The sequence below is a fragment of the Schistocerca piceifrons genome, chromosome 7 (assembly GCF_021461385.2).
Source record: "Schistocerca piceifrons isolate TAMUIC-IGC-003096 chromosome 7, iqSchPice1.1, whole genome shotgun sequence".
In the NCBI taxonomy this organism is placed as follows: Eukaryota; Metazoa; Arthropoda; class Insecta; order Orthoptera; family Acrididae; genus Schistocerca; species Schistocerca piceifrons.
Genome location: NC_060144.1, coordinates 427,958,817 through 427,975,145, shown reverse-complemented (window position 1 = coordinate 427,975,145; position 16,329 = coordinate 427,958,817). Strand labels below are relative to the sequence as shown.

Below are 16,329 nucleotides of genomic sequence, written 5' to 3'. Positions count from 1 at the left end.
CTGGCAGTAGTTAATGACATAGACGCGCCAGATACGTTCTAACATATTGCGGTACAAATCGGACTCATAGCAGATGACTACCTTAAAACCCTGTGGTTGTGATGGCGTACCAGGTACAACCATTCGTTTGGGAGCATGGTTTCATGTGATTCAGTTTTGCTCTGCGATAAAGTGTTTCAACATGTTTAAGGGACTTCTGCCATCGTTGTCATAGTCGAAAATTAACATTTATATAGCAGCAACTGAATAAAAGGAAACCTTACGTTCACCTTTGTTTCTCCAAACTGCGACAGGCACCCACCGTAAACGGCAACGGTGGCTGAAAAGTAAGTAACTTAAGGCAAACCGGAATTCTGTTTAGTAACAAGAAAGCATGACTGAGTCTAGCTGACGAGAAAACACTGAGCGCTGTGAAGAGTAAAATTTTTCAAACTAAGTAATTAGTACCATCCTTAGAAACTGGATATATATAGAGTGAACCGGTAAGTGTTAGGACACTTTTTTACTTACTATTTCCTTAATCGAAGACGACTTTACTTACGCTCGTAATGGACTGTTGATAGGGCGAATCCCACTCTGGCGGAAGTTCAGCAACAATTAAATATCACTAAATGTATTGTCAGTTAATGATTCACCACCGTGTCTGATATTGTGAGACATAACTCGCCTCGTTAGATGGGTAAGCCGTTATACCTGGCTTGTTTCTGTCGCTTGCGTGAATGCTTACGGGGGAGAAGATGCATGTGTGTGCTGGAGTGGGCGTGTGCGCGCGTGCTCGTTTGTTTGTGTATTTATATGAGTGAGAACGAGAGAGAGAGAGAGAGAGAGAGAGAGAGAGAGAGAGAAAAGAAGAGAAAGTAAGGAGAGGGATGGTATGTGAGGGAGAACGAGAGGGTTTGGAGGAGAATGGTGAGAGATGGTGAAGAAGGACTGAATGGAAGAGAATGGGAACAAGAGAAGAAAAGGGGTATGTTGAAAAATGGAAAGTGATTGCTTTTTATCCGTGCCAGAAAAGGAAAGTAATATCGATATGATTCAATATTTAGTTGGTGTTTATCGCGAGAATCGGTTGATGTTATCAGTTTGTCATCGAATAAAAGTAGTAAAACAGAAATAGTAATTAATTATTGAAGTTGACTTGGATAAGCATGAAATTCAGACACAGCGCCTTGCGAAAATATCCTTATCAGCAGCAGTGGTTTTCTAGGTCCCAAGGCAACCTTGTCACTCATGCGTACTGTGATGCATTCCGGATTATGCAGTCAAGGAACGGTAAGGCGCAGGTTGCATAGAGGAGTAAAGTGAAAGACGGGGCCACAAAAGCTACTGTGTATGTTATGCACTCTTCCTTAAAAAATGGCATGAGATGAGCTGACATATACGACAACAACTTCATTTTTTACATACACTGATTCCCTCTTAGATAACCTACCACGTTGCATTCTTTTGTCAATAGAGTTGCAGAGTTTCGGCATAAACAGAGGGAACAGAGCAGGATTTCACTAAAACACAGTTACAGGCCAAGCGACCAAAGCGTTCAGCTCATTACAAATGTCACCATTTAAACGAGTGGGAGTAATTCCATTTTCAGAATTCGCTTTGCCGTTCAACACGTTTCACATGTGAGACGTATACAATATCGGCACGCAAGTACCACTGACGAAACGGCTCTGCCGCACTATTTAATCGTTGAGTTTTCTCTTCTAGAGAAATCTGACGTTTTGATTTAAAAAAAATTATGATCAGTGAGCATTCTCTCATAAATTTCAAAGCAACAAAATCCGATAGGGATTTACAATATCAATTTTCCTGGCTGTATTTATTGCGAACGAACCAGCATTCGAAATAGCATTGCATTCCTCGCACAACAATATGGCATACCAAAGAATTTCAAAGCGTAAAGCATTCCTGCATATAGTGAAAACAAATGCGTAATTTAAATAAATCGAATTAGCAATGCGATTCGTTTGTTTTACACAGAAATCAATCTCTTTAAACAATTCTCACAATGTTTTCGAAGTAATATGAATTAAGTAATGACGTAAGTTACAGTGTGTATTCAATACTCATTCTGTAGCTGCAGTTTGCTACTATAAACATATTGCTACTTCATTTCTATTTTCAACCTGTATAACTGGCACAAACCTAAGAAATTTGTTGCATTTGATGTAGAACTATGTATTCAAATCGTTTTTATGTAACCTTGTATTTACACTGCAGTATTATATTCGTATATTTTATAAATTATAGGTCAGTGGTCTCCAACCTAAGGTAATGACCCCTGAAGGATAGAATGAAAGTTTCTGAGGGGTACAACCGAAAGGGGTCGACTGTTTTCGCAAACGAAACTAAAATTTTTGAAAGCTCATTACAATTATCACGTTTGATATGACTGTCAAACCCTGTAGATATTTTACCAATAATCTCATTTCGAATACTAGCGTTAACGCATGAAACAGTGTAGTAGAGGATACACCTTGTGAAACAGTGTAGTAGAGGTTACACCTTGTGAAACGAATGTATGAACAATATCTTCCTGACATAGTCCACCCACTACACACATACTCTGTACTTCGTACAAGCCATCAATGATCGTCAAATTGCGACGTAGGCATCGTATGTGCTTAAGTATCTCATGAAAATTCCTTCTCCTACTTCGAGTTAGTTCCAGCAATTGATGATAAATTGCTCCGTTATTAACTTCGCAACAGATAAAGGAAGTAATGGATTGCATAACCCAACAGCATCTGTATAATGGCTACTGCACTGCTTCGGAGCATGTACAGTATTATTGTTGGTTTGACATAAAGGATTTCCAGCCTGCAGTCCTCCAATTTCTACCACTACACAAGTAAGGAGCGCGGCAGTGAAATGATTTAAGAACAATAAATGTAGTACATACTTAAATAGCTCAAGTATAAATGAGAATATAGGCTCGTGGTGAAGCAGGTGTCCTCAAGGAGAGGAGTGTTGCAGCGGAAGCACGTTTTGTAAAAAATGTCTACCCTCGATGCCGATAGCTTTCTTCTCTCAGAAGGTGCTATACGAGGACTATTTGGAAAGTAAGACCCGAGAAATAGAAATGACAGTGAAAACCCCATGAGCTTTGCAGAGATGTGTCTGTAGTGTCTCTGGTGTGTCTGTCGATCGCGTCACGTGGCTTTTTTCCGTTTTGAGCACAAAGTCAGCCGTAAAGGTGTTTATAACACTAGTGTCTCGTACCAAGTGTGGGTACTCGTGGAGTTGTTTCATTTTTCATCACAATTCTGAGCCATACACTGCAGGGACAATGACGACGCCCCTACTGCTTTTTCAATTGGAAATGTTTGATCACCCGCCATTCAACCCGAATTTGGCTCCCTCTGACGTTCGTCTCTGCTCACATGGAGTGCTGGCTATGAAGACAACATTTCGGCACCGACAACGAACTGTAGACCAGCGCAGAGAAGAGGCGAAATGCACAAGCGACTGCCTTCTGTGACGAGGGTGTTGGAAAGTTGGTACAATACTGCGCTAAACGTTTAAGGCGGATCGGCGACTACGTACAGAAGTAGCTGGAAGGTGTAGTTTACTGTTGCAACGAAACCTTTTTTAATTTTCACTGTCGTCACCAGTTCGCAACCAATCGAACCTCACTTTCCCAATAGCCTTCGTAGGTAGCTCTGCCAATGAAATGAAAACTTCATCATTCTGTAAAAAAAAATAAAGTTGCTATGCATGAGCAGTACAGATTGTTTCATCAACTCATTATCTCATGGTTTAAAATCTAAATATCATTTATCTTTCGTGATTTTAAAAATGAGAATGTGTAAGTAAATTCTTGCTTATTGTAAAGGTAAGCGTTAATATTGATGACAGTGGAGGGCGGGCGGAAGTGGAAGAGGAAGGCAGGGGGGAGAGACCATACAATATCAGATTGCACTTAAGGGTAATTGTCTCAGAAAGGCTGGGAACCACCGTTGTGGGTGCTGGTATATCGTACGAACGTGAAAACTGCAGTAAAACAATAAAAGTTCAGTCAGCTGTGATACGATGTTTTTGTTTAGGAAATTAATAACACCATACAGCCCACAAAGCGACAAAATTTATTTTATAGTTGTATTACACATTTTTGTTTAAAATTTACAACGTTTGATTTTTACAGTTCTACGTGACAGGGGCAGTTCTAACATGGAACCACAGATTTATTCAAGTAATAACTGGATGCTGCTTCTAGTAATCGTCCACCAGTCGTTCTGTGATTAAAAACCAATGAAACCTGCATCCTTCTAAACCTGCCTACTGTAATCGAGCCTGCATGTTTTACCTCCATTCTTCCCTCAATTAACAAACTGACGATTTATTGATGCCTTAGGATGACCCATTCAGTATTCAGACTCTTCTGAAGCACTACAATTTCAAATTAATGTATTCTGTAGATTTCACTACTGTTTACAAGCACTTTTCACGCCTGCGTAAAGCTACACCACAAAAGTCTTCTTAAAGGCTTTCTAAATTTTTAATATGGAATTGGCGTTAGCCAATTTCTCTTTTTCAGAAGTAGTTCTCTTGCTATGTCAGTATGCATTTTATATCTTGTCTGCTTCAGCTGTCGTCAGTTACTTTCCTGCCGAAATAGCGAACTCATTTACTACGTTGAATGCCTCATTTCCTAATATCATTTCCTCCTTTAGTTTAATTCGACACGGAGAAGATCAGTTTGCATTATGAACATATTTACCTTAAAAGATAGTTTAAGGAAAGGCAAACCTACGTGTATAGTATTTACTGACTTAGGGAAAGCTTTTGACAGTGTTGATTGAAATACTCTCTTTGAAATTCTAAAGGCAGCAGAAAGAAGAAAGCTATTTACAACTTGTCCAAAAACCAAACAGCAGTTATAAGAATCGAGGTGTACGAAAAGGAAGAAATAGTTGACAAGGTAGTGAGGCAAGGTTGTAGCTTATCGCCAACGTTATTCAATCTATACATTAAGCAAGCAGTAAAGGAATCAAAAGAAAAATTCGGGGAAGGAATTAAAATTCAGGGATAAGAAATAAACAGTTTGAAGTTTGTCGATGACATTGTAATTCTCTGACAGACAGTTAAGGACTTGGAAGAACATTTTAACGAAATGGATATCGTCTTGAAAGGAGGGTAAAGATGAACATCAACAAAAGAAACGCAAGGATAATATAATGTAGTCGAATTAAATCAGGTGATGCTCTGGGAATTAGGTAGTGAAACTAAGCATTAAAGTAAGAGATAATTTTTGTTAGTTGAGCAGAGGAAATAACTGATGGTGGCCGAAGATGAGAGGATATAAAACGTAGACTGGCAATGTCAAGAAAAGCGTTTCCTAAGAAAAGAAGTTTGTTACCATCGAAAATCAATTTAAGTGTTAGGAAGTCTTTTCTGAAAGTATTTGTTTGAAATGTAGCTGTATATGGAAGTGACACGTGGATGATAAAGAGTTTAGACAAGAAGAGAAAGGAACGCTTAGAAATGTAGCCACAGAAAAATGATGAAGACTGCGTGTGTAGACCACAGAACAAATGAGGAAGTAGAGAAGAGAATTGGTGAGAAAATAAATTGGTGGCTCTATCTGACTAGAAGAAGGGATCGGTTGACAGGACACTTTCTGAGACATCAAGGGATCACCAGTTTAGTATTGGAGAAAGACCAAGAGATGAATACTGTAAATAGATTCAGGAGGATGTAAGTTGTAGTTATTCGGGTTTCAAGAGGCGTGCACAACTTAGAGTAGTATGGAGAACTGCATCAAACAGTTTTCGGACTGAAGACCAGAGCAGCAACATATTATTACCTTTGTTGATGTTCTTTTCACAATTTCATTCCACGATAGTACTCATTCAGTCAACTGTTCTTCCAGGTCCTCTGCCGGTTCTCACAGAATTTGAACGTCATCAGCATTTCTCTAAATTTTTATATTTTCTTCCTGAACTTCAATTCTCTTTCCAGAATTTTCCTTCATATTTGTTACAGCTTGCTCAATGTACAGATTGAATAGGTTCAGGGAGAGACTACAGTCGTGTCTGAGTCCCTTTTCATCTATGGCGTCCCTTTCACGTCCTTCGACATTCACAGCTGCAGTTTTGTTTCGACGCAAGATGTGAATAACCTTATGCACCTTGTATTTTACCCTTGCTACCTTTAGGAATGGTGGCGTTTGCTGCGTGTTGAGTTCAGTTTAGCAATTGTCCTCTTCTTCTGCACAGTTGCGCCATCGGTGCGGGTTCCTAACCAGCTGCTGGGAGCGCCTCTGGGGACTGACGTGCAGCTCGAGTGCTTCGTGGAGGCCTTCCCCAACACCATCAACTACTGGGTCAAGAACCGCGGCGAGATGTTGCTAGACGGGTAAGACTGCCACAAACGCCTTATCGTCACCATTTAATCGTTCGTTTTTCAGTGGTTACTGTGCGAAACCACCACTTTTTTTTAGATCAACCATCTAGGTTACAACTTGTGTGATAGTGAAAGCAGGACGCTTACTTGCACATGCTGACGTCTAACGGCCACCTGTAATACTCGGCATTAAGTTCATTCGTTTCCCACTCTTGTGGGAACCGTTAACTTAAGGAAAGCGGAAGATAAGTTCAATCAGATTTTTGAGCTCCAAAATATCCAGAAAAATACTGAAATAACAATTTTCCATCTTCGGAAAAAAACAAGCCAATGTTAATCCGCCTGTCAAGCTCCAAAACACATTGCAGGTCTCTATTAACCCAAGTACAAAGACTTCTACTATAAAGAGAAGCAAAGGCAGGGTCAGGCACGGGATGAGGCACCTAATAGAGTGCGAGAACCAGTAACACAGAATTGTAACGATTATGCTGGAAGAAAGTTTAATTTTATTTGTTCTACTCTGTACCCTACTCTTCCAGAAAGATATCCAGTTAAAGTAACTGAAGTGCTTTTCGTTTATTTTACTGTTCTTGTAATTTGTCGAAAAAGTTATTGTCTTCAGTAGAAGTTGTTTTTGCTAAAGTAATCCCAGGCTTGTACAAAAACTGTCTGAGACGACTCTAACTAAATATAGGTAAAACTCGTGAATATCCATTACTTTACAGAATTCCCACCACCAGGGCTCAACTGGGCCACTGTTAATCAATGAGATACAAAGACTCGTGTACTTTCGACGTATTGTGAAAATGTGATAGACAGGTTCCAACTCATCGGTACAGACAGCTTTCACTGTACTCGGGCCTCCATCCCGGTATTCTGTCTTTTCACTGCGACGAGCGATGAGGATTGTTACTCGTGTATTACGGTGGCTTTTCTTCTCCAAAGCACTGAGGTAGATCTATGTGATACGGCCGCTCACCGTCTGCTGTTGTCCAGCACTCAATCTGGGATTACGACGCTACATTATGGTCCAGTTAGCCGTTGTTAAAATCTGACATAGGTGGCCGCCAGCTGATTCTTCTGTGCTTGGTTTTCGAAAATGAGATGCTTGTCATACACCGTTGATATGGTGCCACTTGAAACCCACTTCTTATAAGACCTAAAGTACTTTCACAATCAGCTGCACTGATTTCACACGTCTAGCCCACGCTGTGTTAAATAGCATCGCCTACGGTATCCCAGTCAGGTTCAAAAATGGTTCAAATGGCTCTGAGCACCATGGGACTTAACAGCTGTGGTTATCAGTCCCCTAGAACTTAGAACTACTTAAAACTAACTAACCTAAGGACATCACACACATCCATGCCCAAGGCAGGACTCGAACTTGCGACCGTAGCAGTCGCGCGGTTCCGGACTGCGCGCCTAGAACCGCGAGACCACCGCGGCCGGCTCCCAGTCAGGTGACAAGTCGAATGCTCCGATCTCCATTTTGACAAGAGCACTACAACGCATCAAAATACAGTTGCTTTTGATTGTGAAACATTTTTATCCTAGGATGTTATAAACTGTTGGCTCTAGTCTGGGAGTTTGTCATGACTCACTTCCATTTAAATCAGTAATCATTCCTGTTTCATGGTTATCTTTTATATTAAATTTTCCACAAATGACACATCCGGCATGCCAAATAATGTATGAGAACAGGTAACAAAGTTCGAGTGTCAGTCAGCAGCAGGATTTGTGACAGGGAGTGAACTCTGTATTTATATTTTAATAGTTTCAGTGAGTCCAAGTTGGGTTAACCGTTGATGGATAATGCAACATACATACCATGCGAAATGCTGCCAAGAGATTTACCATGGCCTATGAACCGCCCAAATGTAGGTGAACTAGAAAAAATGAAAATGAATGTGCAAATTCTAAACGTAAACGCTTTTAACTGCCAGTGAAGTGAAATGAACAGAAGATAGAAATACATGGTCAGACGAATATAGATTACCATTTATACCATTAAAACACAATATAAATCGAACAATATTGGTAGAAACAGTTAGTGAAAAGATTATGTTACTACAAATGCTATAGGATCACTCCCATCAGAAATGAAACCAAACCAGGAAAAGAACTATATTATATACGCACGACATTACATCAAGAACTACAGTTCACGGACGCTGTCGAGTCAAATTATTGCGACCACCCTTACATGCGAGACGAGAAGAAAGAGAGTCAATGAGGTTTTCGAAGGTACCGAGAAGGATGTGGAGCTATCCCGACTCCACTGCCGTGGCCAACTGAGCTAAGTTTCTCAGTTGAGCGTCCGTGGCGTTAAGGGCGCCCGTACGATAGTTTGTGGGAGAGGGAGTTGTTAAACCTGAGACAATGGAGTATTTTTAATAAGTGGGAATACTAACAGTGGCTTGCAAGCAGCCATAAAAAACTTGGAGATACGACACTGTTAAGAAGTTGCGTAATAAAGTACTTTCCAATTATTTTCTTGCTAGAAAAATACCTGACTACACAATATTATTTCCTTATCCTGAGAGCTGAGAGAGTGGGGCGGGGGTGGGGGGGGGGGGAGGGAAGCCCCCCCCCCACACACATTTTTCCCCGGTATGAGTGCCTTTTCGATGGCAACGTGCGATCCGATGGAGATGGTCCCGCGGAATCTGGACGGGCTAAAATCCGGGGAGTTTGGTGGCCAGGGGTGCAGAGCACAGTCATCCTGGTGCTCCTAGAACAACGTATGTACACTGCGAGCTTCGTGACATGTTGCATTGTCCTGCTAGTAGATACCATCCGCGCCGAGGAAAATCGAACTGTATGTAGTTGTGGACATGGTACTCAAGGGTGGATTCCAACTTGTGTTGATCCGTTCTGTCTTGCAGTTTGAGATTCCGAAGAACAGAACTCTCTCTCCTCCAGCATGGACCCTTCCTATTATTGTTTCAGAGTGTTTGCTTTCGGGCGTTTCCCACCAAACACGCGAACGGCCATCTGTCCGATGAAACATGAAACGTGATCCATCTGAAAAGGCCACTTGTCGACACTCACTGGAAGTCCAGTTGCGGTGTCAATGTGCAAATTCCACTCGCAGTAGCCAATGGACAGCAGTAGGCATGGATGGATGAACCAAGCGCCTCAAGCGGAGGCCCATACGCAGCAACGTTCGCTGAACGGTCGTTGAGGAGACACAGTTGGCAGTCCCTTAGTTCGGCTGGGCGGCCACATGCTTAATAGTTGCACTTGTTTTCGCCCGTACACATCTCGGCAGCCGTTGCTGATCCCTGTCATCTACGGTCAGTGGTACACCACATCTGCCTCGGCGCCGGTTTCGGCTAGCACCGTTTAGCCACAGACAGTATGGTTTAAACTCGGTGGCACACGACCATGTCACAAAATTAGCCGTTTCGGAGATGTTTCCACCTTCGGCCCGAAATTCAATGACCATTCCCTATTGTACATCAGATAAATCACTTCGGTTCCGCATTACGATAATGCCTATAGCGATTTACACGTGCCCTCAACCCTCGCCCCCCCCCCCCCCCCCAAATCCAACATGCATTATATATCCTACACACCCAGTGCTGCCACCTGCGTCCGTTAGTAGTTATTGGATGCTGACGTCTTACTGTGACTGAATCGCGAAGAATTACCTGTATCACATGCAGAATAAAACAAGGTAGAAGCAATTCACAAAACAGTTTAAAGGGTAATTCAGTACGTAAACAGAGTTGAAATTCTAATTACAATGTCAGACTGGAACGCTGTAGTAGGAGGAGCAATGTAAGGCAGGATTGCAAGGGAATACGGGATTGACTGTTGGAAATTCATTGATAACAGAGTGCTTAAGTTCTGAAGTAAACTGCAGCTACTTATAGCATATTTGTTCAAAATTCCAAAGATAAGGAGGTGTACTTAGAAAGCCGATAAGAGATAGAAAGATCCGAGCTGTGTTCCATCTCGCTGATACAGAAAATAGGAATCTGAAACATTTTAACGGGAGAAACACTTCAAATGACAGATCAAAGAATATAACTACTGCCAAGACAACAGGAAATCAACAAAGTGGAAACAGAGAGTGTGGGAGGGAATTAAGGGTAAAATTTTTATGGGATAGCCGGGTTTATAATATGTACAAGTGACTATCTCGCTTGAAAGCTGTCAGTAAACCTACATCCTAAACGTATTAAGGCAAATGGGTGACCCTAAATACTGAATAATCATAGAAAATATTATTGTTAATATTATTATTATTGTTATTATTTATAGTAGCAGCATCAGCAGTAGCAGTACTAGTAGTAGTAGCAGTACCGCCAGTTTAATCGTTATGAGGTCTTAGACAGTAATCTTATTAGAATTATCATTACATATGAACAAATCATTTTGAATTTTATTAATAAAATTTGATTATTTTATTAAAATTATTGTCATGGTTTTCACGATGAAAAAAACCGCGGTCCCTTGTAACAGAAGGTTTGAAAGCACTAGTCAGATCGGAGTTAAAACTTAAAGAAAATTTTACAGATATTAATTGTGATTGAAGAGTGGTTACAACGACTTTTAAGAAGTAAAGAAGTTTACAGAAGACACAGAAATGCTAACAACTATGAGGAATGAAGCTCGACGGAAGAGTTTTCTGTTTGTTGCCAGAAATGTGAAGGCCAAAGCGGCCGTCCATACTGTTTGCAATAGCACACGACCCTCTCCGAAATGCAGAATTTTTTGTGGAATATTAATGTTTATTTCACCGGGTGTTATTTGAATATGCTTTTATTCTGCCTACATAAAAAGTCGATGTTTGGCGTGCGTGTTTTCACAACGACGCTCAGCACACATCATTGAAATATAAGCAAATTACATTTTAATGGTCCGTGAAATACATACATGTAATTACACAACCAGTAACCGCACTACACATAGCTGGAATATCTAATGAATATGTGTAGAACATGTTACTGAAATGCTAATACAGAGATTCGCGTTTATTTTTAAATTGTTTATACTACGCCAGTACGTAATTGGCAGTTCACACGTGTATGAACAAAGATGGATCTTCATTAGTGCTGCGAAAAAAAAAAGATACCATTAAAATAGAGTCACGAGTCTTACTACAGAGGATCCGAACACAAAGAAATTCCAGACTCGTCATAAATGGAAACCACAAAATTGAAACAATATTACAGTTATTGATGGAAACTCACACGTAATAACAAGATTGGTTTTAAAAATTACCAAAATGATATTCAAAGGTAATTTTTCTGTTATATGTACGCACGCTCTCATGTTCTTATAGCGAGGAGGAAGACCTCTATGTACAGTATGTATGATAAATACAAACAAATGACACTACGTTACAATAATGAGAGTCTTTAATGCTAGAGGAGGGCTACTAAAAACAGTTCTTCATTGGAAAACTTCGCATATAATATCATAAATGACATACAGATTTTTATTGAAGAAAAGCCTCTTTGTCCTAACACTTAAAGCTATAAACAGTGTAAGGGACGTTCGATGAGAAACAGAGTCAGTGGATGTCAAACATGTAACTTGATGTGCTTTATCCATATCAATTGTTATGACTGAGACAAACCAAGAAATGACAGCTACACCTTTCTTTTCAGATTTTCACTAGTGGTAACTTCGTCGGTATATGTACATGTAGAGAGTGGTAAGTGCCGAACATATGGATGCCAGTACTAATATCGTGTGCAGTTTTCGTGCAAAGAAAACGCTTTTCAGGGACGGTCTGTGCAAATCCGAAGACGATGTGGATAACTGAACTCACATATTTTTCAAAAGTTCTTGTTAATCAGGTAACTATGAATAATTATGTAACCAAGTGAGCAGTGCTACGTTTTGTCCCTTACTGTAGTTAACGGGACAGTGTGATACCAGAAACGTGAAAAACCATCCTTAACGCTGTTCACGTGCTGTAGTAGGGTGGCAATAAAATTAATTTTGTGTTGTGCTGAATCATAAATTAGTATCTGAGATTATCATACTTTATTATTGCAGAAATCGATAAGACAAACCAGTCAGCCCTTTCAGTTTTGTATTTGTAGAGGTTTCGCAGTAAAGTTGCCCAGCTAGTAAATAGTGGTAAGACAATAATAATCCAAGTTCACTCAGTTCGCTAGCAAACATCGTTAAGTACTCACTGTGTACTCTTTAGAATAAAATTAAAGGTTTTAAAAAAATGACATTACAAATATTTGGAAATAATTACTTAAGAGCATTTGAATAAAAAAATCTCAATGAACATATTTGAAAGATCTCATTAATGTTATTTTATTAATATTTTACTGAGCAATTTCTCTAAACAATCTACTTGTACCTTACAAGTGTTTACAGCCGAGGTCTTAGGTAGGAAATGGTCTTTATAAGAACGAAATGGAGCTAAAAGTAAAACTCATTCATTTTATCAATTATTTTAATATATTTTAACTATGCTGAGGTCCTAAGACACTTTCTTACTTCAGGAGGTCGTAGATTTGCAAGATACACAGAAAAAATACGTACAAATTTTTAAATAAGTTCTCAGGCATGATGAGAGATATGTAGTTAAGAGAATTAATCTAAAAATAGGGATGTATAACAGATTAAATATTGCAAGTTGAGCACATAGGACTACACACACATCAATACATCAGCAGACTTATCCACTGCCTAGAATTAATGAAGCGCTATACTTCAACTACGTTTACAGTGGGCATGAGCACAGCTATAGGTGATTAAAAATGAAGAAACTTATTTATTTTGCATATTCCATTCATTAATATGGTAAATAATAATTTTTCGTGGAAACACAAATTATAAGACAGTGTTCTCCAAACACAGAAGCGAGTCATAAGAATTGAATATGATGTTGATTTTAAAACATCTGACAGAGACATCTGTAAAATCTTGGTATTTTGATACCTGATTTACAACGCACACACACACACACACACACACATACATATATATATATATATATATATATATATATATATATATATATATATGTGTGTGTGTGTGTGTGTGTGTGTGTGTGTGTGTGTGTGTGTGTCTGAAGCACTATTAGAGGGAACTGACACCACGAATCCTACAGGGCTGTCCAGAAATCTGTAAGAGAACGATGGGCTGGAGATCCCTTCTGAACAGCACCCTGCAAGGCATCCCGGATATGCTCAATAATGTTCATGTCTGAGGAGTTTGGTGGCCATCGGAAGCGTTTAAACTCATAAAAGAGCTCCTGGAACCACTCTGTACTAATTCCGGAATTGCTACTAGAATTGCCCAAGTCCGTCGCAATGAACAATAGACATGAATGGATGTAGGTGAACAGACAGGATGTTTACTTACGTGTCACCTGTCAGAGTCCTATCTAGACGTATGAGGGGTTTCATATCGTTCAAACTGCGCATGCCCCCACCATTCAGGAGCGTCCACTGGCTTCAACAGTCCCCTGCTGACATGCATGATCCATAGATTCATGAGGTTCTCTCCGTACCCGTACACGCCCATCCCATCGATTAAATCTGAAACGAGTCCCGTCCGACGAGGTAACATGTTTCCAGTCATCAACAGTCCAATGTCGATGTAGACGGCTGCAGCCAAGGAGTAAGCTTTATGTCGTGGAGTCATCAAGGGTACTCGAGTGGGCCTTCGTTTCCGAAAACCCATATCGATGATGTTTCGTTGACTTTTGTCACTTGTTGATGGCCCAGAATCGAAATCTGAAGCTATTTGTGGAAGGGCTGCACTTATGTCATGTTGAACGATTCTCTTCAGTCGTCAATCGTACCGTTCTGACAGGATCTTTTTCTGGCCGCAGTGATGTCGAAGATATGATGTTTTCCCGGGTTCGTGATATTCACGGTACGCTTGTGAAATGGTCGTACGGGAAAATCCTCACTTCGTCGCTGCCTCAGAGATGCTGTGTCCCCGTCTATAACACCACGCTCAAACTCACTTAAATCTTGATAACCTGCCATTGTAGCAACAGTACCTGAACTGCGCTAAACACTCGTTGTCTTAGATAGGCGTTGCCGACCGCAGCGCGTATTCTGCCTGTTTACATATCTCTGTATTTGAATACGCATGCCTGTAGAAGTTTCTTTGGCGGTTCATTGTATGTCATGCTAACACGTGATGGGTTGTTTCGTTTGACAAGTCCCCTAGACACAGAACTACTTACACGTAACTAACCTAAGGACATCACACACATCCATGCCCGAGGCAGGATTCGAACCTGCGACCGCAGCAGTCGCGTAGTTACGGAATGGAATGCCTAGAACTGCTCGGCCACAGCGACCAGCCCATTCCAGAAGTCGCTGAACATAAACTTCCTGGCTGAGGAAATCTAATCCGCTTTTAGTTTTGAATACATTATGGGAGTGGCAGTGATCAATGTCTTACAAATATTTACTATTAAAAACAGTCTTGATCACGATTCATTTATCAAGGTGACCGGTTTAGACCACAACTGTGGTCATCTACAGACCAACAAGTTGGATAGAAAGCTTTAATTGGAGGGCTACATACATTAAATAAAATACATAAAGTTATAATGCTATAAAACCATGAATTACCATTGAGTAGGAACCTCTTTGTGTTGGAGAATCATTACTGGAGAAACCAGTGCACGTCTTACTATATATAATGGAGGCTTCGCCCACTTCTGACGGCATGATGTCACTACTAACCAATGAGTTATAAGTCGAATATCGATTTAAAATTTCTTAGTTAAACACACAATTGGGGACTCAAATATATACTAAAAGTCAGGCGTTTACAAAATAATATGTAATGACTGTCAGAAACAGTATATTGGCCAAACTGGCCGTAACTTTCTAACACTTTTTAAAGAACATACTACTGGTACTGCACGTACCAAATGAATATTTGGTCAACATCTTGATGGATACAGTCATTCTGAGGGTTGCATTTCTAACAATTTGAAAATATTGCATATTGTGCGAAAAGGACCACTGCTAAATACTTTAGAAGAAATTGAAATCTTTTCTCTTCAAAAAAGTAATCCATTATCTGTTATAAACGAACAACTTCAATTCAAAGACAAACATTCATTTGAGCTTTTTGATGATGTGCTTTAGAATGTTTAGTCTTCTGTCCTTTGTTTTTTAACATTATTAAGACTTTTAGGAAATATTTTATCTTTACATTGCAAGTTTATTTCACCAAACATTATTTTATGACTGACTAACTGTTTTAGAATTTTTGCTTCTATGCTTTTAAACTGCATATTGCTAATTCACATCCTTTTACTTGTGACACTATGACTCATTGTATTATAATTTTAAATTCCTTCCATTTTCATTATTTTTATTTGTTTACAAGACTGGCATATAACTTAAGGAAAAGTAATGCCTTTTAAAAATTGTCACATGTAATTTACATACGAATTTCATAGACAATATTTCATATATATAGACAACACACTTCGTATCGTATTTGTGCAGCATGTAGTATACATGTCAACTAAAGATTATTGCAGCCTACTCATTGAAAATCGTTTCAATAAAAACATGTTGCTGCTCAATAATACATCGTCTGACGTGACAGTCTTCGCCATTCCACTTTCGCAACAACTTCGTTAGAAAGAGGTCTGCTGCCACATCTTTGCACAGGCGTTTGACCTCACCACGGCGACCACTAGTTCGCCTATCGACTTTACAACGACTTCAGTGGAAAGAAGCCTGCTGCCTCATCTTTGGAACGGCGTCCAACTTCACCATGGCAACCAGTGGTTCCAAATGGTTCACTAACAGGCCTTGAGAGGGCAACCTATGTACTGCCGAACAGAAGTTCATTTATCTTACATATTTAAATATTTTTAACTCTACTTAATTGACAAAAGCTGTTTAATAAGCTAAGTTAAGTGTGTATATATTTTTAATTCTTGACAATGTTCTTTTAACTAAGAAATTTTAAATTGTTATTCGACTTATAACTCATTGGTTAGTAGTGACATCATGCAGT

General features: G+C 39.7%; 1 protein-coding gene across 1 annotated transcript in view; it reads left to right on the top strand.

Moving 5' to 3' along the window:
* The window catches only part of LOC124805760 (lachesin-like), a 438,185-nt gene that overhangs the window by 307,584 nt on the left and 114,272 nt on the right, over nucleotides 1-16,329 (top strand). The window contains exon 6 of the mRNA XM_047266328.1: nucleotides 6,219-6,357. Coding sequence (XP_047122284.1) covers nucleotides 6,219-6,357 — 139 coding nt within the window. The remainder of the gene's footprint in view (nucleotides 1-6,218; nucleotides 6,358-16,329) is intronic.